Source organism: Hippopotamus amphibius, chromosome 2 (assembly GCF_030028045.1).
Source record: "Hippopotamus amphibius kiboko isolate mHipAmp2 chromosome 2, mHipAmp2.hap2, whole genome shotgun sequence".
NCBI lineage: Eukaryota > Metazoa > Chordata > Mammalia > Artiodactyla > Hippopotamidae > Hippopotamus > Hippopotamus amphibius.
This window is the reverse complement of record NC_080187.1, coordinates 146,289,477-146,310,771: the sequence shown is the minus strand read 5'-3', so window position 1 is coordinate 146,310,771 and position 21,295 is coordinate 146,289,477. Positions and strand designations below refer to the sequence as shown.

The 21,295-nt window shown below is 55.6% G+C and overlaps 1 protein-coding gene across 2 annotated transcripts in view; it reads left to right on the top strand.

Moving 5' to 3' along the window:
- SEMA4B (semaphorin 4B) overlaps positions 1-21,295 on the top strand; it is a 36,350-nt gene that overhangs the window by 9,808 nt on the left and 5,247 nt on the right. The window contains exons 2-10 of one of the 2 annotated variants that reach the window (XM_057720004.1): positions 2,051-2,305; positions 15,956-16,119; positions 16,280-16,342; positions 17,889-17,987; positions 18,603-18,714; positions 18,994-19,107; positions 19,229-19,380; positions 20,356-20,537; positions 20,652-20,802. In XM_057720004.1, coding sequence (XP_057575987.1) covers positions 2,197-2,305; positions 15,956-16,119; positions 16,280-16,342; positions 17,889-17,987; positions 18,603-18,714; positions 18,994-19,107; positions 19,229-19,380; positions 20,356-20,537; positions 20,652-20,802 — 1,146 coding nt within the window. In that variant the 5' untranslated portion in view covers positions 2,051-2,196. Of the gene's footprint in view, positions 1-1,714; positions 2,306-15,955; positions 16,120-16,279; positions 16,343-17,888; positions 17,988-18,602; positions 18,715-18,993; positions 19,108-19,228; positions 19,381-20,355; positions 20,538-20,651; positions 20,803-21,295 lie in introns of those variants that run through there. The other variant, XM_057720003.1, reaches the window with a different exon arrangement.

Here is a 21,295-nt window from a genome sequence, read left to right as displayed (position 1 = left end):
AAGAAGGGAGACCCAGTTAGGTGGACCTCGCAGTATCCAGGAAAGGGCCAGTAACTGGGACCCCAGGAGATGGTAAGTAGTCAGATTATAGATTTGCTAGTGGATTGGATGTGAGGAGCAAGAGAAAAGAAAGGAATTAAGGTTTTTAACCTGAGCAATTTGAAGATGGACTTGCCATTAAATGAGATGGGGAAGGCTCACACAGATGGAGCATGTTTTGGGGAGGGAGAGGGGAGAGATCAGGAGCTTGGTTTGGGACCATGTTGAATTTAATACACTTGTCAGACAAGACAGTGTGGTAGAAATGTTGAGGCCAGTTGGAGTTTAGGACAGAGGTCCTAGCTACAGACAGAAGCATGGATATCACTGGCTAAAGATGGATTGACACCATTAATAGTGGCCAAGTGTCCCAGGCCTGGGCAATGCTGGAACTACAGGCAGTTGGTGCTGTCCACACCCCATGTGGAATTCTGTGTCCAGTGCTGGGAGCCTCTTTAAAGGGGGTGCTGCTAGTCTGGACCATAGCCACAGAAGGGTGTTGGGACGGTGGAGGTACAGAAATCATGGAAGCTTGGCTGTGCTGGAGGAGACCTGGGACCACATGAGCACTGTGCCCACCCCATGACAGCCACCCTGTGGGAGGCCCTGGGAGTAGGGTGAGAGCAAAAGGTGCTGGCTCTGAGAAGCCTAATTTTGGCTGGGGGTGAAGGGGAAGTTTCCAGCCATTGTGGCAAATTCCTGGAGAAACTGTGCCCACTGCCATGGAAATGACTGGCAGAGGTTTTCAAAGTCCTTTTGACTTGAACTACAGGAAGAATTACATTTTATTGTGATCCTGTGCACACTTAGGGAAAGTTGAAAGTGGTTTCCTAAAGCTTACTTATCCTTTCTATGATCATTGCAGTTTGATATCTTCGTTTGTTTCTTTTTTATGTTTCTTTTTTATTTTTAAAAATATTGATTTACTTAGGCTGCACCAGGTCTTAGTTGTAGAATGCAGGATCTTTTAGTTGCAGCACGAGGACTTTTAGTTGGGGCACGCATGCATGTGGGTTTCCCTACCAGGGATAGAACCCCAAGGCTCTCTGTTTCTTTTTTAATGCTAATAGCGATCCACTAAATTGATTTCAGGATCCAATAAGGGATCCAGTCTGCAGTTTGAAAGCCCTGGTCTCAGCACAACTGAACTCCACCACAGGGGATTCAAACTTCAGGAGGATTGGGGGTGGGTTCCTCTGGGTTTCCAGCCTTAGGGAGTACTTTCCCCTGCCAAGCCATGCGCAGGTTGTGGAGAAGGTCTCACTTCCTTGGCAGTACATTAAATCCTATTATCCCACTTAAGCTAATCTTGCCCGGATCCCCCCATCCGAGGTTTGGCTTCGTGTGGACAGAATTCCAAGCGTGGATGACCCCGCAGGGTACCTAGGTTAAGTGTTAATAAGCCTGTAGTGAACACTCAGCCAAGACCTAAGGTGGTTTGACCCGTGCAGAAATTAGGTGCAGACTCCCCGGAGTCAGTACCAGCTTGGCGGAGTTCATTTGGTTACGGACAAGTGGGTGCCAGGTACATTAGGTGGGGGACGGCAGGGATAAAGAGGGAAGACACGAGCGCAGAGTGGAGAGACCCGAACGTTTTCCCAGCGAACGCACCGAGGGTCCCAGAGGAGCCGGAAGAGGCCGGGGCGGCTGTGGGAGGGTCTGAGAGGTGGGGGCGGGGAACTAGGGGTCGGCTTTCCTCCGCGCTCCCGCGGCCTCGGCTGTTACTGATCCCCGGGCTCGGCCCCCTCCGGGCGCGCACCGAGCTGGGGGCACCCAGCTGGCATCCTTTGAGCCTCCAGCGCCCAGGAAGGGGGAAGGGGAAGGGGCGGGGCAGGCAAGGAGCGGAGCAGAGAGGCTGGACTAACCGCCCCACTTCCTCCTTCCGCCCCTCCCTCCCGCACTCGCGGGCGAGCTTCAACCGAGCGGGGCCGGCGGAGGAGCGCGGGGCCGGGGGGCGGAGGGGCCAGGGTTCGCGGCAGCCCACGTGACCCCACCTCCCACCGCGCTCCAGCCCGCGCGTCCGGAGGCGGCGGCCCGCAGACCGACACCCGCGCCAGACTCCGCGGCGGGGCCGCCGCCCGCGAGTGCCGTAGGGCCACCTGAGCCGGAGCCCGGAGGACGCCGACGCTCCCTGCTGCCCGAGTCCTGCGCGCCGCGATGGGCCGGGGGAGCTGGCCGCCGCCGCTGCCGCTGCTGCTGCTGCTGCTGCTGCTGCCGCCGCCTTCTCCGACTCGAGCGCTCGCCCCTCGGATCAGCCTGCCTCTGGGTGAGTGCTGGGGCGGCCCCCGGGGGGCGCGGGCTGGGGTCTGGGGGAGGGGAAGCGGCCGGAGAGGTGCCTCGCGCGGAGGTTGTGATGACAAAGGAGGGAGCGAGGGAGGGGGACTGTCGGAGGCTTGGGGTCCATTAGGACCCCTCCTCCTTTCAGAACGCTGCTGGGAGGGAGGGAGAGGAGAGGGGAGCTGTGGGGCCGCGGGCCCCTTTCTTCCATTCTTTTAATGGGCGGAGAGGGGGTCTGTCGCCCGCTCTGTCGCCCCTGCTCGCCCCTTGGTAGGGCGCCCTTTCGGCGGTGGCGTCGCTCCTCGCCCCCGCCCCCCCCCCCCCCCCCCCGTGCTGGCTGCCCGCTGGTCCGCCTGCCCATTTGCTTGTCTTTGATGCTGACCAGAGCCAGCCGCGCAGCCGCCCCCGAGGGCGGCGCGGGATGGAGGGGGCCTTGTTGACGCCCCATAAACACGGGGGTTCTGGTATTGCAGCAAGTCGCAGCAGGATTTGGGAACCGCGGCGCGGCGAGTGCCCCGTTCTCTCTCCACCTCTTCACCTTGGTGGGCCAGCGCAGCCGGCCCCCCCCCCGCCCAGACTTGGTGGGATTCCCCCGGGGCCTGGGAGCGACCGCACTAGGGATGGGGGTAGCTCTGGGCTCCGAGACGTCCAGGCCCTGGGAAGGACTCCTCCTCGGAGTCACCCAGGAGTACCATCCTCATTGGCCAGGTCCCTCGCCTGGTGCTCACATTTGCTTCTCTGGCCCCCTCCCTTCCAGCCCTCCACTCTCCCCTCTCCTTACTCCCATCCTTTCATCTGGTTGCTTTTCCAACTCTTCGAAATCAGAGGGACCTGGATTCCAGCCCCGTTTCTGCTACTGGGCAAGTGAGTCCTTTTCCCCTTTTCCCAGTTTGTTCATCTGTAAAGTGGGCACTGTCATAGATATTTGTGAGGCTATCTTGGAGATCTCATGAAACTAGCTGTGTTACTAGGCAACATATATAGGTGCCCACTCATGGTGTTTCTCCAAGCCCTTTCACTTGTTGGTTGTCACACTGAATGAATTAGAATAAAGGGTGTATAAATTAGAGGTTACAGACTAAAACTGTACCAGATTTCCTTCTCTTTACAGCATCCCCACCTCTAAAAGTATTCCATTTACAAAAGGAAGGAGTAGCAGAATTAGTAATTAAATTAAGTCAGGGCCACTAGGGAAACCCTATCTGAAACATTGCAGGATAGTACTGAGAAGATGGCCTGGGTTCAAATCCTGCCTCAGCCACTAGGTAACAGGTGACCTTGAGCAAGCTGCTTAACCTCTCTGGGCCTTGATTTCCTCATCTGGAAAGTAGCGATAATGATAGCACCCACCTCGAAGTTGTGAGGGTTAAATCAGTTTCTGTTTGGAAAGTCCTTAGGACAGGGCTTGGTACACAGAACATGCTCAGTAAGTATTAGCTGTCATTATTGCTACGCGTTAAGCACAGGCTTCACTCCAGCACATCCTGCGCAGAACTGGGGTGATTCTGCCTGGGGTGGGGACGGTACTGGTGCGTTAGTTTGACCTCAGCCCCTTGGGTGCTCCAGCTGGGCAAGTGAGGTTAACAGGTGTATCCGGACCCAGGTGTCTCACTTCACTTGCTGTTGTGGCCACACCTCCCTTTGCCCTGAGACCCTTTCAGCTCTGCAAGAAGGTGAGGTGAGGGGGGCACAAAGGCTCTGATGGACTCCACTTCTGGCCCTGGGAAAGCCTGGCTGGCTCACGGGGCCATGTCAGCTGTAGCAGGTATTGTGTCCAACTCTGAAGCTGGCTGAGGACCACTCATGAGGTGACTAAAAGGCAGAGGGGGGAGCTGTGAGGAGGAACTGAGAGGACCTGCTTCCTGAGAGCAGCTAGAACACTTGGTCGTCACTACCCACACTGTCCCGAGACCTGGCCCGCTTCCACATGTTCGGCACCGTGGCCTGGCCATAGCACAGCCTTCTGTCACACATCAGCACCCCCTGCACAGGTCATTTGGTACTGTGGTGTGGATGTCTGTGTACCCCCAAAATTCATATGTTAAAATCCTAACCCCTCAAAAGACTAAGACACTTGGGCTCACCTGTGAGGACTCCACAAATGCATACATTTTGTGCACAGCCGAGAGGTGCCCGGTTGAAGGGTGGAGGGCCTGAGATGCACTTCATACTCTGCTATCCAAGCAGTGGAGCCTAAAGAAACAGACCTTCTGCTGTGTTCTTGAGGCTGGGTCTACCCAGAGAGGACCTTTTTTTCTGATTCCACCAAAGCCCTGGCATCGTTTAGCAGCACCCCAGCCCCTGGGCTTGTGAGCACGTGTCCACACTTTGCTGAGCTGCACTGCGCTGCACCCAGAGTGCTCACCTCCCCGGTCTCCCTCCAGGCCTTTGATCCCCTCTACACCCTCCCGTCTACATGCAGGTCCTCCCTGCCAGCTGGGAGCCCCAGAGGGGAATGCCCTGGTGACTGAGCGGGCACACCCTCCAAGTGTGGCCGGAGGTGGTTTCCTGCCTCATCCCTGGGGGCTCGTTAGATGTTCCTGGCAATGTGCCCATACCAAGCAGGCCCATGGTGACCATAGGATCAGGGCTTGAAGCCCCAGGCCTCTCCCTCACAGAGCAGGGCGAGAGGCATGGAATGGAGAACACACCCTCTTCCTGCCACCTGCCTTCCTGTACTGAATTCCCACCCAAGATCCCCAAGGGCCCAGATGGCTAGGGAAAATGGCCTGTGTCTGTGGTTTAAAACAAAATCCTTGGAAGCAGAACATCCAGTTTGCATCTGAGGTCCTTCGTATGGAACCCTCATCACTGTTGATCAGCAGCAGATGCCTGGGGCCGTGAGGATGGGCTGCCTCACTTATGGTCTCACCCAGTGAACAGGAGGGGCGGGAGGACTGGGGGCTCCAGGGTCTGCTAGGCAAGCAGAGGCCTTAAGAGGAAGTTTCTTGTCTTTGTGAAAGGGATGCTTCAAAGACGTGTGTGGAATTTTGGTTCTGTTGCATGGGAGACTGCGGTCAGGACAGAGGCTTTGCAGCAGTCAGGAGCAGGAGAGATGCCGAGTGGAAACAACAGCCCCAGGTTTGCAGTGCCTTCCAGCCTGGCCATGTGGGCAGAAACAAAACAACCTGCTCCTGTGCTCATGAAAGTCAGGTCCTCTTATGTGGGCAATTAAAAGGAGTTATTCATGTCCCCCTGTCCCAGAAATGCCCGGCGGGAAGGCCCTGGACACAGTGTTTCCAAACTAGATTGGATAGAAATCCATAGGCCTGCAAACCGCAGTCAACAGAACCCCATTGAGCAGAGAGAACAGGGCATTGGCTTGAATCAGCTGCTTGTCCTCTGACCCGGAGCAGGCACCCAGGGTCATGACTGCCCTAAGAAGCCCCATGCAGGCCGTTTTCAAAGTCTTTACCTGGCTGGTTACTGGCCTCCCTTCTTGATGTGGCCTCCGCTTCACGTGAGCATTTGTCTTCAGCTCTGTTCCGTGGGCTGGCATCATCATGGCTGTAACTGTGGTGCTAACAGCTGGCTTACGGCACAGCCTGGGGCAAGCGCCCACCTCCTGCAAGCCCGTTTTCACATTGGCAAGATGGGAGTAATAGCCGGACCCATTTCTCAGGGTCCTGAGAGGGTTACATGAAATAATGTACATAGCATTTGGCACAGGGCCTGGCACGTGCTGCGTCCCCGGTAAAAGGTAGCGGCTGCTGTTCTATGGTGGAAATTCCCTGCCCGCCCTGCTGGGTGAGGTTATTTGCATCACTTGGGTAGACACTGAGCGCCAGCTGTATGCTGGCCCTCTGCTAGGTGCTAGGACCTTCTGGCCGGGAAATGAAGTGGTGCAGACCCCACCCCCACCCCAGGCTAGAAGACCAAGCAAGTCCCCCAGGGGCTGATTGGAGGCCATTCCCAGGGGTCCTGCTTAATTCAGTCCACTTTTCAAGTGCTCCTGGTTCAGCTCTTTCAAAATCCTCCTCTTCCCCGAGAACCTCCTCTGCCCGGGGCTGAACTGCACCTCTCCCTCCTCCCTGTCCCTTGCTGCCTTCCCTCTGCCCTCTGCATAACCCACATTTAGCTGGGTGTTGAAATGCTTGTGTGCCAGCCCAGCAAAGTTCTGAGTTTGCACAACTTCTGGGGCACAGCTGGATATACCTGCATGTTCCTCTCCCAGATAAGGGAGATGGAGAGGATGGCAGGGGGCCTGGAGAAGAAGCTGGACTCAGGTCACATCCATCACTCCTTCCTTTGTTTCCTTCTCAGGGCCTGTGGCTCCACTCCCCCCCGTTCCTGGGCGCTCAGGATCGGACGAGTGGCCTCTGGTGTGATTCTCCCTGGAGGTCCCCCCTGCCTCTCCTCTTCTTGCATTCTGATCTCCTTGTCCTGGCAGTGCTTCCCCGAGTCCAAGATGGAGAGTGGAGCCCTGTGAGGTCTCCCTGGTCATTCTTTAGCCACCACTTCTGTGTGACCGTCTCCACTGTGGGGCAGGAGCCAGCCCTTAGGTGGCATACCTGGCGTCCTTATGTTTGTGTTCCTCCAACCAGCACCTAGAAGAAGGTAGAAGGTAAGATATAGCAGGTGTAGGGCTACTATGGGCACCAGGCTTTTAGTATCTCGTTTCCACTTACAGTTGAATTATCCCCATTTGACAGATAAGATAGCCGAGGTTCAGAGACGTGAAGTATCTTGTTCACGTCACACAGTTCTGCTTCGCGAGCCTGCGACCTGACCTGTTCTCCACGGGACCTCTCTCTGATCTGCACTCACCTGTCCATCTGAGAAGCCCATCCTGACAGCGCAGTGGGGCTCGGAGAGGCGGGGGCCCTGTGGTGAGGGGGTTTCAGTGGGGATAGTAGGCAGTAGACAGAAGCCTCTCATTTTGTCTTTCAAGAGGCGCCAGGTGAACTGACTTGCTTGCCTCTCTGCTGGCCTCCCCTTGCCCATCCTCTGAGAGAGGTGTTAATGGGAAGAGGGGAAAAAACCGCCCAGGAGTGAGTGCCTGACGTGTGCTGGGGCTGCTCTGGGGTGTGACGGTGGCACTGTTCCCTCTTGTACAGATGAGGGACCTGAGGCTCAGAGACGAGAACTCACATTGGCAGGGCCACGCAGCTAGACGTGTTGCGGCTGAGCCTTGGGCCACACACGCTCTGCCTCAAGAGTCGCATTCTTTCCATGAGAACATCTGTCTCCTGCTTCGCCTGTGAAATGTACAGGAGCAGCGAAATGACCCAGCTCAGCCCTTGCATAATTGATAAGTTACCTATTTCCATGTGGTAAAGAAATCTATTGAGGTCACTCCTTGGATGGGACAAGGGATCCCGCTGAGGCCCTGAGGGCACAGCCATGGTCAGAAATAGGGCAGACTTGGCCAGGAACGTGGCGGGCCGGAGACTGGGGCAAACGTCTCAGACAGACATTTGCACGCGGGGGAGCAACAGGCCAGAGCCAGCATGGCGATATGTTTCGTTTGGCCTCCCAAGTATTTTAGAAAAATTTTAATGAGTCGCCAATATTTAAAACTCAGGAAATTGTCTATAAAAATCCAGGTCTCCAGCTCTTCTGAAGACCGGATGAGGCTTGGCCTCGTTCCATTGAAGAGCGAGGGTCCAGGGCGAAGCAGCAGCAAGCCCGGCAGAGCGGCTTCTGCCTGTAGGAGGCCGCACCCCCGCCTGCTCTCGTCCCCCTTCCCGGCACAGGTGGGCTTCCGAGGCGGCCAGGGGCTGGCGGTTTACGTAGAGCGAGGGTGAGGAGGGGGGGTGGGGTGGGGGCATCCTAATTGTTGGTGGCCCCCTGACCTGGGAGCGTGGCACGTCCCCGTGCTGCATTTATTTGGTCTTCCTAGCAGCCCTGTGAGGGCTCCCTCCCAGAAACGGCAGGCGTCTTGTCTGGCTGGTCAGTGACAATAGTCAGGACTCACACACGGATCTTGTGACTCTCCTTTCTGGTCCCTGTGGCCTCTCCCGCCTCCCTGAAGCACTTTCAGCTGTCACGCTTCCATCTGGACCCTGGGATTCCAGGACTGAGCTTTGGGGAGGGGACAGGGCAGAGGCCGTGCTTCGCAGGTGCGCTCTTGCGAGCGTGAGGCTTCAGGACCTCCCGACTGCCCCATTTGAATCTGGTGTCCATCCCTGGACCAGAGCACCCCGCATTGGGACTTGGGACTCTGTTAGTCATTCATTCAATCAACAGTGTTTAGTGAACAGCTCCTTGGGACTCACCTGGCCAGATGATACAAATATGGGATAGAAATAAGAAGACAGTTTTGATCCTCAAGGATCAAAGCTTGGCGAGGGAGACAGGCACCGGAAACCCATCATCCTCAAACAATGTGGCCAGTGCTCCTCGAGAGGTGTGAGCAGGAAATGATGGGTACACAGAGAACGGGCCCTTGCCCAGCCGGGAATTCAGGAAGGCCTCCCAGAGGAGGTGAAACTGAGTTGAGTCTCAAAGGATGAGTAGGAGTTAGTCAAAAGGAAGGGCATTCCGGGCAGCGGGACTGCCTGAGCAAAGACTGGGGAGGAGAAAGAGGACCGTGAGTCTCAGTTCATTCTCTTGAAATGGGAGGGGGATGTGGCAAGGGCTGGCGAGCTAGGGGCTAGGACGTGGGGACACAGGACTGTGACGGTTCCCGCAGAGCCCTCTGGCCGCAGTGGAGCAGCTGGGCTGGGGGCAGGGGCCAGCTGGGAGGCTGCTGCCGTGCCCCAGGTGAGGGCGGGTGACGGCCCAGTTCGGGACTGTGGTAGGGGGATGGTGAGGGGCATAGGTTTGGACAATATTGAGAGGGGAGACTGGGCAGGATTTGATCATGGATTGAATGTCCACGGTGAGGGAAAGGGAGTGAGAGAGTGTGACTGCCAGGTTTCCAGTCCAGTGAGTGGTGCCACACAGAGACACAAGATCCCAAGCTGAGGAGTGGTCTGGAAGGGGCTGTGGGGGAGGTGCCCGTGGAGGGTCTCCTGCATAGTGGGGTCTGGCGTACTGGAGGATGACCTGCTCTGGATGAAGAGATTTGGAAGTTGCCAGCGTCCAGGACATTGAGGCAATGGGCCGGGATGTGTGGCCTAAGGGCCAAAGGCTGGCCCAAGGGCCAAAGGCCGACCCTGAACAAAAACATTCAAGAGCAAAGGCTGGAGAGGCTGAAGGTGATTAATAACAGACTCGGGAGCTGGTGGCCCAGGTTCAAATCCCAGTCCCACTGCTCTCCCTAACTGGGTAACTGAGGGCAAGTCATTTCACTTGTGCCTCAGTTCTCTCACCTGACAAAGCAGGTGGTAATTCCTACCGCACAACCTCCTGGCCAGGATTACGTGCACCGGCCCATTTAAAGTGCTGAGTAAGTGCTATAGCACGTTAGCTCTTGGAGGGATGGAGGCCCAGGAGGAGTGTGAAGGAGACATGAGGTAACCCTTGAGTGAGACCAGTGTGGCAGACACCCGGAGGACAGGGGACCCCCGCCAGGCCGTGCCCCTTGGCATCTGGGGTTTGGCAGTGAGGCAGTGCCTGGGCCCAGGCGAGCGTGGGGCTGGTTAAGGCCTGACTCGCAGGCAGGGAGTGAGTGGGAGGTGAGGAATGGAGACGGCACTGGGTGGCTCTTCTCCTCGGGAGTTTGGCTGAGAAGAGAGGAGGGAGGCACACAAATTTCTAGGATGAATATTGAAGAACAAAGTTCTGGGAGGCAGAGATTGATGACACAGGACTCCGTTTCTGAGGAGATTGAGGGGGTGCAGCGGGGAGCTGAGGTTGTTTATGCCTAATGGCCCCAGTTTCCTCAGAAAAGGGGGGCCGCTGAGAGGGGGAAGGTGGGGTAGAGGCCTCAGAGGACAGCCAGCCCCCACGCAGAGGGTCAGAGGAGCGGACCTTGGTCCTGGGTGGGGTGGGGTCAGGCTCCCAAGGTGATGGCAGCTCATGACAAGTCCTGGGTTAAGACTGCTGGCCAGATGGACGCAGGAGGGGGGTGTCTGTGAGGGGCTGGGGGCCGCCTGGTGATTCTGGCAGGAGCACGGGCCAGCTCACCTGGGGCGGTAGCGGCAAGCCGCTGGGAAGCGGGCTCTCCTGAGCGTGCCTGCCCCGGGAACCCTGGATGCGTCTAGGCTGGCTTCCCTTGATTTCTTGCCTCTTTCTTGGTTACCTCAGTCCATGGGGAGCACGTGTGGCACACCCCCCCCTCCCCCATCAAAAGTGACCCTTCCTTGACCGGGGACTCTGCCCTGGCACCAGCCTGGTGACAGCAGAGTTTGGCGTGCTGCTTCCAGCCTGTCAGGCCGCCCTGCCCCTGCGCTGGGTGGTGGGGAGGGAGGACGCGGCCAGTCAGCGGCTGCCGAGCCCTAGTTTGCTGCTGAGTCAGCGCTGCTGTCCTGAAGGTGGAGCTCCTGCTGTTACCAGTGGGTCCAAGGGTCCCGTGGGACTCCCTGGGGAAGAGGTGCCCCAGCAGAGCCTCGGGAGGCGCTCAGGGACTCTTCCAGGGCCCAGACCCCTCTCTGGGGACCTTGTGCTGCAAGCTGGGGGGCAACCAGCTGCCCACACCTCCCCCTCTTCCTGCTGGGGGCACCTTCCAGACGCTGACTCCGCAGGGAAGCTGGTGTGTCCTGGCCTGATCCTGCTGGGGCCTGTGGAGGGCTGTGCAGGCCGGGTCAGCGTCAGCTCTGGTGCCCCCGGAGCCACAGTGGAGGGCAAGGTGGGGTGGGGCTCTGAGTCACACAGCGCTGCTGCAGCTCCTGGCTGGCAGGGTGGGGACTGCCCGGGGTGGGGATGGTGCTGAGCCCTGTTCCCGTCTCACCTCCGACAGCTCCACGCTTCCGGCTGAGTCACAGGCCAGGAGGGGAGCTCTAGATGAGGCTGGGGGCTGAGTTGTTCCCGCATCACTTCCTGCCGCGAGCCTAGCCCCTGAGGGTGTGGGAGTGGGGCCCTGCAGGGGAGGGGGAGGGGACTCACGGCCTCTAGGAGGCGGGACAGCTCCAGGCCAGCCCGCATCCTGCCTTCTCGGAGCCCTGGAGAAGCCACCGGCTCAGGCCTGCCCAGGCTGGATGGGAGGGCTTCAGCCCACCTGGGAGAACGCACCACAGCTTCAGGCAGCCGGGCTTTCTCTGCACTGGACTCACCCGCTGGGTGGAGGATGTGGCAGGCACAGGCAGCCCGGGAGACCGCACAAGATACTCTCTCTCCACACAGAGAGCAGGGTAGACGGTAGGACTGACCCTGAGGTGGGCCAGCACCCACAGAGCTGAGTGCACAAACACCCCCTTTCAGTCACCTCCACAGGTAGCACCCCGGAGGGAACATACAAGCATGGACAAGCCCTGCGGTAGCGTGTACACACACATGCGCACGCACACACGGGCAAGCTCAGGCAGGAGTCCCACTCAGAACACCGCCGATCAGGGATGGGTGCACACACACCACGTGCGCCCGTGACACCAGCCTGTGTCTGAGCCAATGCTCTCCGCTCAGCTGGAAGCCCCTCGTGTGACCAGGTGCAGACCTAGGTTAGAATCACCCAAGGTGAATTGGTTAACCACGAGGACCAGGGAGGCCCAGCTCTTCCAAGCAGCCCTGCTCCTCTGGCAGCTCTCGCTGGGCTGGATTTTCCTGCAGGGCTTTTTTATTTTGTTTTTGATCCACTCAAGAGTTGATCGCGTGCCAGACACCGTGCCAACACTGGGATAACATGTGCAAAGTTGTTTTGAGTAAAGCGCCCAGTAAATGTGGGTTATTATGTATATTATTATTTACGTGTATCATCTCATTTCTTCTTATAACAACCCGACGAGGCGAGGTGCTAGTATCCTCATTTTACAGATAAGGAAAGCAAGGCTCCAGGATGTTCAGTGGTTTATCCTGGTGGTAAACAGACAGTAAGTGGCAGGCAGGATTTGAACCCTGGTCTGCGCTTTGAGTCTCTTGTCTCGCCGAGACACCCAGTCGGTAAGCCAGCCCCACTGACTGGCCTTGGTGAAGTGCACAGGGCAAGAGGGATTCTGGAGGGCCAGGCTTTTAGGACACCATGGCTTTGAGTCTGAGACACTCAAGGCAGAGGGATGAAGGGGCAGCATCCGCAGAATGGGAGTGTGTGGTGTGAGGGGCCCCTCACCCGCTTCTCCCAGGCGTTTTCTGTCTCTTTGCCATCTCATTGGACTGGACTCCCAGTGTGACGGGAGGGGGTCTGGGGGGCTCTTGAGCAGCTGGCTTCATTGGAGGGCTGGGCTGGACCAGAGCTGGGCAGCTGGCGCCCTGGCTGGCCCTGCAACCTGGCTGTGCTCTGTCTGCGTGACCCTTGGCAGGTCTTCTCACCCCCACCCCGCCAGGCCTGAGGGCGGCTGAGCTTCCACCTGAGACTGAAGCTTATCTCTGACCTTTGGCATTTCTGTATCTGGACAAATTCCAAGAGCAGCCGCCTGCCCAGACTTATGGGACCCGCCTGGGTAGAAATGCCCCTCCTCTGTAGGCAGATAAGCATGGGCGTATTTGAGCCAGCCCTTGCTGTCAGGAACCTGGAGGGCTGCAAAAGATGGGGAGGGGCTGCGGTAGCCATTTGCCCCGGTCTGCCTCCTCCTGAGCTTGCTGTGGGTTTTATTTTCATTATCCTCATGATATGTATTAGAAAACTACAGTTCGGTGAGATGATGTCCACACCATCCTACAAAGGACCTACCTCCACGGTGCTTCTCCAGGTGTGTTCCTTGGGCCTCCTACTCCAGAATCCCGCGGGAGCTCATGACATTGCACGTTCTCAGGCCCCATCCCAAGCCAGCAGCAGCAGAGTCTCCAGGGGGCAGGCAGTGGGTCTGGAGTTTAGATCTTCCAGGTGCTTTTGCTGCATGCTGCCCTTGGCAGACCAGGTGTCCAGGGAGGAGACCTCCTGAGCCGGCCTTCCACCACAGCTTCTGTGTTCCTGTGGGGGTCTTTGTAAGTTGCTTAATGTCTCTGAGCTTCAGTGTATTCATTTATAACCTGGGGACAGCAGCAGTTCCTGCCTCACGGGACCATCGTGGGCACCCAGGGAGTTAATATCTACAACACTTTTACCCAGCGCCTTCCGGGGGGGACTGCGGTTGGGTGGGTGGGTGGGTTCAGAATGCAGAACAGTCAGGCTGCTTGTTCCAGAAGGCTCACCAGCTCATCAGCACAAATTACAAGCGACATGATTGGGCCCCAGTTACGTGTTGGGAAATTTTCTGGTTGGGAAAAGTAGGGGGTTAGTGCTAGAAACTTTCCTTGGGCCTCCCAGTATATAGAGTGCTGACAGAAAGTGGTGAGCAGTTGGGAATTTGAGGCAAAAGACCTCCTGGAGTCTAGTGTGATTCTGGACTTAAGACTCCGGAGAAAGGCCTTAACTTCCCCGGATCACAACTGCCCTATGTGGTTTCAGTGAGCGTTCGGGCTCCAGACATGAGGCTGGACTTTGCCCTGTGAATTCCCAGTGCAGTCCCTGTTTTGGCTCTGGTGCTAGAGAGACAGGCCTCCTAGCTGCAGATTCCCTTGTGGATAGATTCCTGCCCTGGCACCTTGTGATAGCTGCCTTCCCGCACCACGAGACATGGTGAGGAACAGCCTTGGGAACTGCATTGTTCCTTTTTGCTGGCAGGGTTTCCCCGTGTATGTGCTAGGAAGTCCTGCTGAAGGGCTTCCTTCAGCATCCGTGGCCAGGGAAGACGCTTGGCTTCCCCAGAAAAGCTGGTATGTGTTCTTCCTCTCAAACAGTGAGGACAAGGCAACTTGATTTCCCTTTTTCCTTTGGCCACGGGAGGCTCAGCACTAAATGTGGAGCCCATCTCTGGTAGCTGTGCGAGGACGTTATGACCTGCTTATATGAATCTATCCTTCGTTTCTGGTTTTAGATGTTTCCTTCAGATTTGTTTTTCCCTCTGCTCCTGATTTTAGCGTCTATATTTTACTACCTTCTTTTCTTTGTGTTTCCTTGCCCTTTGTGGAACCAGGCTGGGGGTATGTAAAAACACTCACCATGTAAACATACATGAAGCTGTCTTCACAACTGCTTTGTTGGCATGTTGCATTTTTTGCTTCCTCAGCTTCATGAAACGTTTTTTTTGCGTGGTTGCAATCCACTGGTCAGTTAGGAGATGCCTGGGGTTGGACAGGGTGGCTGCTTTTTGCTTGTTTTTCTTTTCTTATGAGCTTGCTTAGAATTTTTAAAATAATTTCTCTCTAAATCCGTTAGTCACTGAAAGCACAGATGGTACCCTGGTGGATAGATGTGTGTGTATGTGTTTTTTCTTCTTCCATTCCTTCTCTCTAATTTATTTCTTTAGCATTGCACAAGTATATGATAACAAGTGCAAAGGGAAAAAAAATTACATATAATTCCACCAGGGATACCACTTTTCAGCATTTTGTGATTCATACTTCTGGATTTTCTTTCTGTGTTTATATTTTTCCCACAAAAAAATAGAATCTAACTATGCATACTGTTTTATAACCTTCATTTTCATTTAATGGTAGATAATTAGTATTTTTCCTTGTTATTACATATTCTACAACAATGAAAAATACTTGAAATTTATATGAAATATACATGCACATAATTTTTTTAAGCATAGGAGGACTTAGTTTGAAAAGCAGTAACTGCCTCAGTCTTCCCAGCCCCAGGCCTGGGTAAAAGGGGCAATTTTAACCATTTAGACTTCTTGTTATACAGTGGTTTCCTTCACTTAAGTAAAATGCTTATTCCATGATTTCTTGGCTTGTCTGACTTACTGACTGCTGCTGAGAAAAATAAAGCTTTCCATCACTTCTATCACCCTTTCCCACTTCCTCCAAACACTTTTTGCCACTATATTCAATTACCTTTGCAATTTAAACTAATATACTCAAGCCTCAGTTTCTCGTTCCACTAACCACGGACAGTCTCTTGTGGCCCTCATTGCTCTTGGAGGAAGATATGGAGACTCTACCTTTTCCTTGACTCCCCTGGCCCCCAGCATCACAGTGCCTGTCTGTTGTACACTCAAGTTTCTGAGGTCAAGCTTGGTAACATTTGCATGCTGTTTAACAACCATAAATCTTCCATGAGTGGCTGAGAGGCAGTTCAGTTGAAGACCAGTGCCCCGTGTTTGCATTCTTCTGTAAATCATGTTCACTGCGGCCCACAGTAGTGGGCTGTGCTTGCAAGTCCTTCTCTTTGGGTCTAATGCCACTCAAAGAAGAATGTTAAATATACTTTCTTATATTCTGTTAGATGCTCAAAATCCATCACTTTATATTTTAGTTTGCTTCATATTTCAACCATGCCTTTCTTATGTAACTTTATTTGCTTGTTTGTCTGGAGTTTCTAATACAACTGCATTTTACCAGCTGCATAGTATCCCAGCAAAGGAAGTATTCAGATTTATTTTCACCCAGTCCCCTGTGGTTGGACATTTAGGTTGTTTCAATTTCTCATTAACATGAATGGTGCTATAATTCATGTTCTTTTACATTCATCATTGTGCGTCTGTTTTGTACATAATATTTGAGGGTCCAGGAATGCTGCTCCCCTTAAATCTGATCGCCTTGTCTCCAGCCCCATGGCAGCCGCTGCCTTGCTGATCTGCTTTCAGTCACATCGGCCCGTTCTAGAGGTTGGTGTAAGGGGGTTCTCGTGGGAGGGGTGGCCCTCAGGTAATGTCCATCGTCTTCTCTCCAGGCTCTGAAAAGCGGCCATTCCTCAGATTTGAAGCAGAAAACATCTCCAACTACACGGCTCTCTTGCTGAGCAGTGATGGCGGGACTCTGTTCGTGGGTGCCCGAGAGGCCCTCTTTGCGCTCAACAGCAGCATCAGCTTCCTGCCAGGCGGGGGGTACCAGGAGGTGAGATGATACCCAGGGGTGGTGATGCTGGGTGGAGGATGCCAGCGAGGAAGATGGAACTTCCGGGTCCGAGGATGATGCACACGGGAGAGGGGAAAGGAAGAGAGGCGTATCCTTCGTTCCCATTTGCACACTTACCTTCCCCTTTCTCGTCCCCCAGCTGCTGTGGCGTGCAGATGCAGAGAGGAAACAGCAGTGCAGCTTCAAGGGCAAGGACCCACAGGTGAGCTAGCACCTGGAGGTGACCTGGGCTGAAGGAGAGATGGAGGGTGGTAGATCTGGGCCCAGGGTGGAGGCAGGAGGTGGGAGCAGATGTAGCCAGCTGTGGGAAGGGCATAGGCTTCTGATAGTCAGACATGGGTTTGAGTCTCAGCCCTATGCTTACTATCTCTGTGACCTCGGACAAGTAGATTTGCCTCTCTGAGCCTTAGTAAACTGGGGATAATGATGCCTGTCTCACTGGACTTACCATGAGGACTCAATGAGCTAAAAGGTATATTAAGTGCCAAATAAACATCAGCTTGCAGCATGATGGGTGGGGGTAGGAGTCTGTCCTTCTGAGGATGGTGCCTGATGTGGCAGGTCTGACATACCCTAACTTGGTTTTGGCCAGACCAGTGAGTGGGGGCTGGTCCAGCCCAGGGTTCTCCAGGAGGACTCCCCACCATTCCCAGAGGCCTCTTGGTCCTGAGTGCAACAGAGGGCAGTTAAGGTGAAGGCAGAAGAGCACCAGACTTGGGGTCAAGACACAGGTTCAAGTCCTGACTGCCCCTGATTTCTTTTATTCAACAAAAACGTATTAAGCACTTGCTGTGTGGCCAGGTGCTTTTAGACACTGGTTATTATATCATTGTGAAAAAGAAGAAATCAGTCCGTTTCAAAGGTGATCAGGTTACACTTCATTTGAAAAGTGACATTTGAGCCAAGATTAGAAGGAGGTGAGGGAGTTGACCTGGGAAAGAACAGGACTGTGGGTTTCACTGTGAGTGAGGTATGTGGGGAACCACTGGCTGGTTGAGCAGAGCAGTGACGTGGTCTGGAGTGCGTTTTCAAGGGGTCCCTTTGGCTACCGTGGTGGAGAACAGCCTCCTTGGGGTGAAGACAGAGGGAGGGAGACCAGTGAGGAGAGAGAGGCGATGGTGGCGCAGATTAGGCCAACAAAGGGAGTGAGAAATGGTCAGCTCCCGGAGGTATTTTGAAGATGGGGCCCACCAGGATTTCCTGATGGAAGAACTGGGGTTGGGGAGGGGTATAAGAGGAGAGTCAATGCTGGCTGTGATACTTGGGGCCTTAGGAGCTGAGAAGGTGGGGTTGCTGTCAGTGAAAGCGGGGAGACCCTGGAGGAGAGTTTTGGGGCAACAATCAGAAGCTCAGTAGAAGATGCCTGTTAGACATGCTCACAGAGGCAGTCCGAGGGTCTGGGGTGCAGTGTTCAGGGCTGTGTGCTTCCTCCAGCTCTGGGCTGAGCTTCCTCACCAGGTGGGGCCAAGACAGCCCAGAAGGGTGAAATTCTGTGCCTTCACTCCAGACTGAAGAGAAGTTTTCCAGTTACAGAACTAGCTGAGCCCCAAGGTCCCCCTCTTGCACACACGCTCCTTGGTCCTCCATCTGCTCTGCCCCACGAGGCTCCTGGAGTCTCCTTTACTCTGGGATTTGAGTGCTGGGGAGCAGAGGTCTCACCCCCAGGAAAGGCCTTGGGTCCGGTGGGGAGGGCTCGGCAGTGCCCCCTGGTGGCTTGCTTGGGCCTGACATCCTCCTCCCCCCTCCAGCGGGACTGTCAAAACTACGTCAAGATCCTCCTGCCACTCAACAGCAGCCACCTGTTCACCTGTGGCACCGCAGCCTTCAGCCCCGTGTGCACCTACGTCGTGAGTGCCCCTCCTCACCCCCAGCTAGCCTGTGGCTGGCCCGGGAACGGGCCCTCTTTCTGCCCAGGGAAGCTGGTCTCTAGCACGGACCCCCTGGTAAAGGGCAGGGCCTGGCGGGAAGCTTCTTGACAGCCGTGGACCCCCGGAGCCCTGATGGCCGGCCTCCCTGCGACCACGCCCTCTCGCTTCCTCCTGCTCTGTCCCCTGCTCTCACTCAGTTCCCGCCAGCCCGCCTCGTCCACCGTCTCAACACACGCACACCCTTGCGTTTCTGCCCTGTGCACACCTTAGCAGAGGCTGGCATTTTGAGGCCGTGGGTTGGAACAACCAGCTTTGGAGTCAGACATACCTGGGTTCAAATCATGTCTCTGCCCTTTCCTGGCTTACATCACTTTTCTAAGCCTCCTCTCCTCTCTGCCAAGTGGGGCAATAGGGCCCACCACGTCGGGTCCCGGTGAGACGGTTCTGGGTCTGTGCTGGGGTGCCGGGATGAGGAGGGTGGCCCGTCAGACCCCTCCCTTCTCTCCAGCACACCTCCCCGCTTTCCCGCTGAGCCCACTCACTCCCTGGCGCTGAGCTCCAGGCCCCTGAGCTCCCCCTTTTGCTCCCCTGCAGAACGTGGAGAACTTCACTCTGGCACAAGATGTGGCGGGGAACATCCTTCTGGAAGATGGCAAGGGCCGCTGTCCCTTTGACCCCAACTTCAAGTCCACGGCCCTGGTGGTGGGTGAGTGTTGAGGGCAAGGGGGCAGGATAAGCTCACTGAGGCTGCGTGTGGGGGCGGGCAGGGGGGCAGGGTGGGCCCCAGGCGTGAGCTGGTGGGTGCGTGCCACGCTGCTTCCCAGGCGGTGCTGTGGCCCTGGGCCGCCCTCTGGTTGGCTTTTCTTCGTTCCTACTCCCCCATCTGTCCTCCTCAAGCAAGAAGGGCGGCACTCAGGTCACTCCGGGCCCCGAGCGGGAAGGGCTGTGCCGAGGGCCCATTCCCATGGAAATGTTCTCTTGGCAGATGGCGAGCTGTACACTGGAACAGTCAGCAGCTTCCAGGGGAATGACCCGGCCATCTCACGGAGCCAAAGCCTCCGCCCCACCAAGACCGAGAGCTCCCTCAACTGGCTACAAGGTGAAGTGCTCCCGCCCCCTCCCGCCCAGTGGGTAGGGAGGGGGCCCGTCCCCCCAGCAGGGCCTGAGAACGGAGTCTCGCCTGCCTGGGCTGACTCTGCGCTCCCCACCGGCCCCCACAGACCCAGCATTTGTGGCCTCGGCCTTCATTCCCGAGAGCCTGGGCAGCTTGCAAGGGGATGACGACAAGATCTACTTCTTCTTCAGTGAGACTGGCCAGGAGTTTGAGTTCTTTGAGAACACGATCGTGTCCCGCATAGCCCGCGTCTGCAAGGTGAGGGGCCGAGCCACCCCAGAGGCCCTGGAGGCTCCGAACCTGTGGCCTTCTGCCCTTCAGGAGGAGCAGCTTGGCTACTGACTTTTCTCTCTCTCCTTTTTTTTTTTTCCTTTTTTTAAGGTAATATTTTTTTAATATTTAATTTATTTTTGGTCGCACAGCACTGCGTGCGGGATCTTAGTTCCCCAAACGGGGATGGAACCCTCACCCACTGCAGTGGAAGCGCAGAGTCTTAACCACTGGACCGCCAGGGACGTCCCTCTCTCTCTCCTTTTAAGTGAAAATGTCTCTGTTTTTTCTTATTTAAAAAAGTGTGAAAATATAGAAAAGTACACATAAAAATCACAAGATAAAGAGGCAGCGTGGTATTGTGATTAAGAGCGTAGATTCTGGGGCTGGGCTGCCTTGGTTCGAACCCTGCAGGTCATGTGATCGTGGGCAGTTTCCTTGCTGAGAAAGCATGTGCAGTTTCCTCCTCTGTTCAGTGGGAATCATAACAAAACTCCCTCAGGGTTGCTATGATCCACGTAGGGCTTTTAGAAATGTGGTGAGCAACCACTAGTTGTTGGCTGTTGGTGTTATAATCCTACCATAAGAAGGACCACTGTTAACAATTTAGAAGGTTCCTTGCTAATCTTTTTTTTTTTTGCACGTGTGTAAATATACATGTGTTTGTATTATTTAAAACTATGTACAAACAAGAGTTATACTGTAATGAGATTCTTTAGCTTCCCTTTTTGCTCAGCAGTGAATCCGGACATCTTTCCTCGTTTGTAGGTAGACTCCCCTTTCTCCTTCTCCCTGGCGTCCCACAGTAAGGAAAGCACTGTTGTTTACATAGCCAGCCTCCCCGTGAGGGGACCTGAAGGCTGCCGCCTCAAGTCTTCTTGACTTGAGATGAACTCAGGCCTGGCACTAGGCGTCCCACCCCCTCGCTCGTGCCTAAGCCCAGCCCTTCTTTCCCTCTCCCAGGGTGACGAGGGGGGTGAGCGGGTCCTGCAGCAGCGCTGGACATCCTTCCTGAAGGCCCAGCTGCTGTGCTTGCGGCCTGATGACGGCTTCCCATTCAATGTGCTGCAAGATGTCTTCACGCTGAGCCCCAGCCCCCAGGACTGGCGTGACACCCTCTTCTATGGGGTCTTCACATCCCAGTGGTAGGGCCCCAAGGATCTAGCAGGGATCGGGGTGAGGGGCGAGGAGGGGCGGGAGTGGGGCCAAGGAGCTGGCCTGTGGGCCCCACTGGGCTAATCCAGCCACTTCCTTGGTAGGCACAGGGGGACCACAGAGGGCTCTGCCATCTGTGTCTTCACCATGAGGGACGTGCAGAGGGCCTTCAATGGCCTCTACAAGGAGGTGAACCGCGAGACACAGCAGTGGTACACCGTGACCCACCCGGTGCCCTCGCCCCGGCCCGGCGCGGTGAGTGCTGAGTGCTGCTCCCTGCACCGGGGCCGCGTGCTGGGAGGATGGGTCCCTGCCCCGAGCTGGGATCACGTGTCTTCTCTGAGTCTGTTTTCTCATCTTGAAAGTGGGGACAGAGCCCAGGCCTGCTTGTCTTTATGAGTCAGATGTGACCATGGATGTTGGGATGGCTTCAGCCCTGCCTCAGGCTGGGCAGGGGTGTCCCACATCAGGGTGCTGACTGCATGTGCCTCTCCCCAACTCTGCTGTGAGCTCCTTATTTAGTTATTGAGTGACAGGCCCTGGGGAAATAGTCCTTTCTTCTTTACTTCCAGCCTAATGAGCTCCCCACAAAGCCGACCTTGAGGCAAGGATGTGAGTGCGAGCAGTTTCTAGGGGAGGTGATCCCAGGAAGCAGCAGGAGAGAACAGGATCTAAGGGGAGGGGGCGGAGCTAAGAAGGGGCGTGTCACTGAGCTGCTACTGCTGTGGGCACCTGGAGCTCAGTCCCG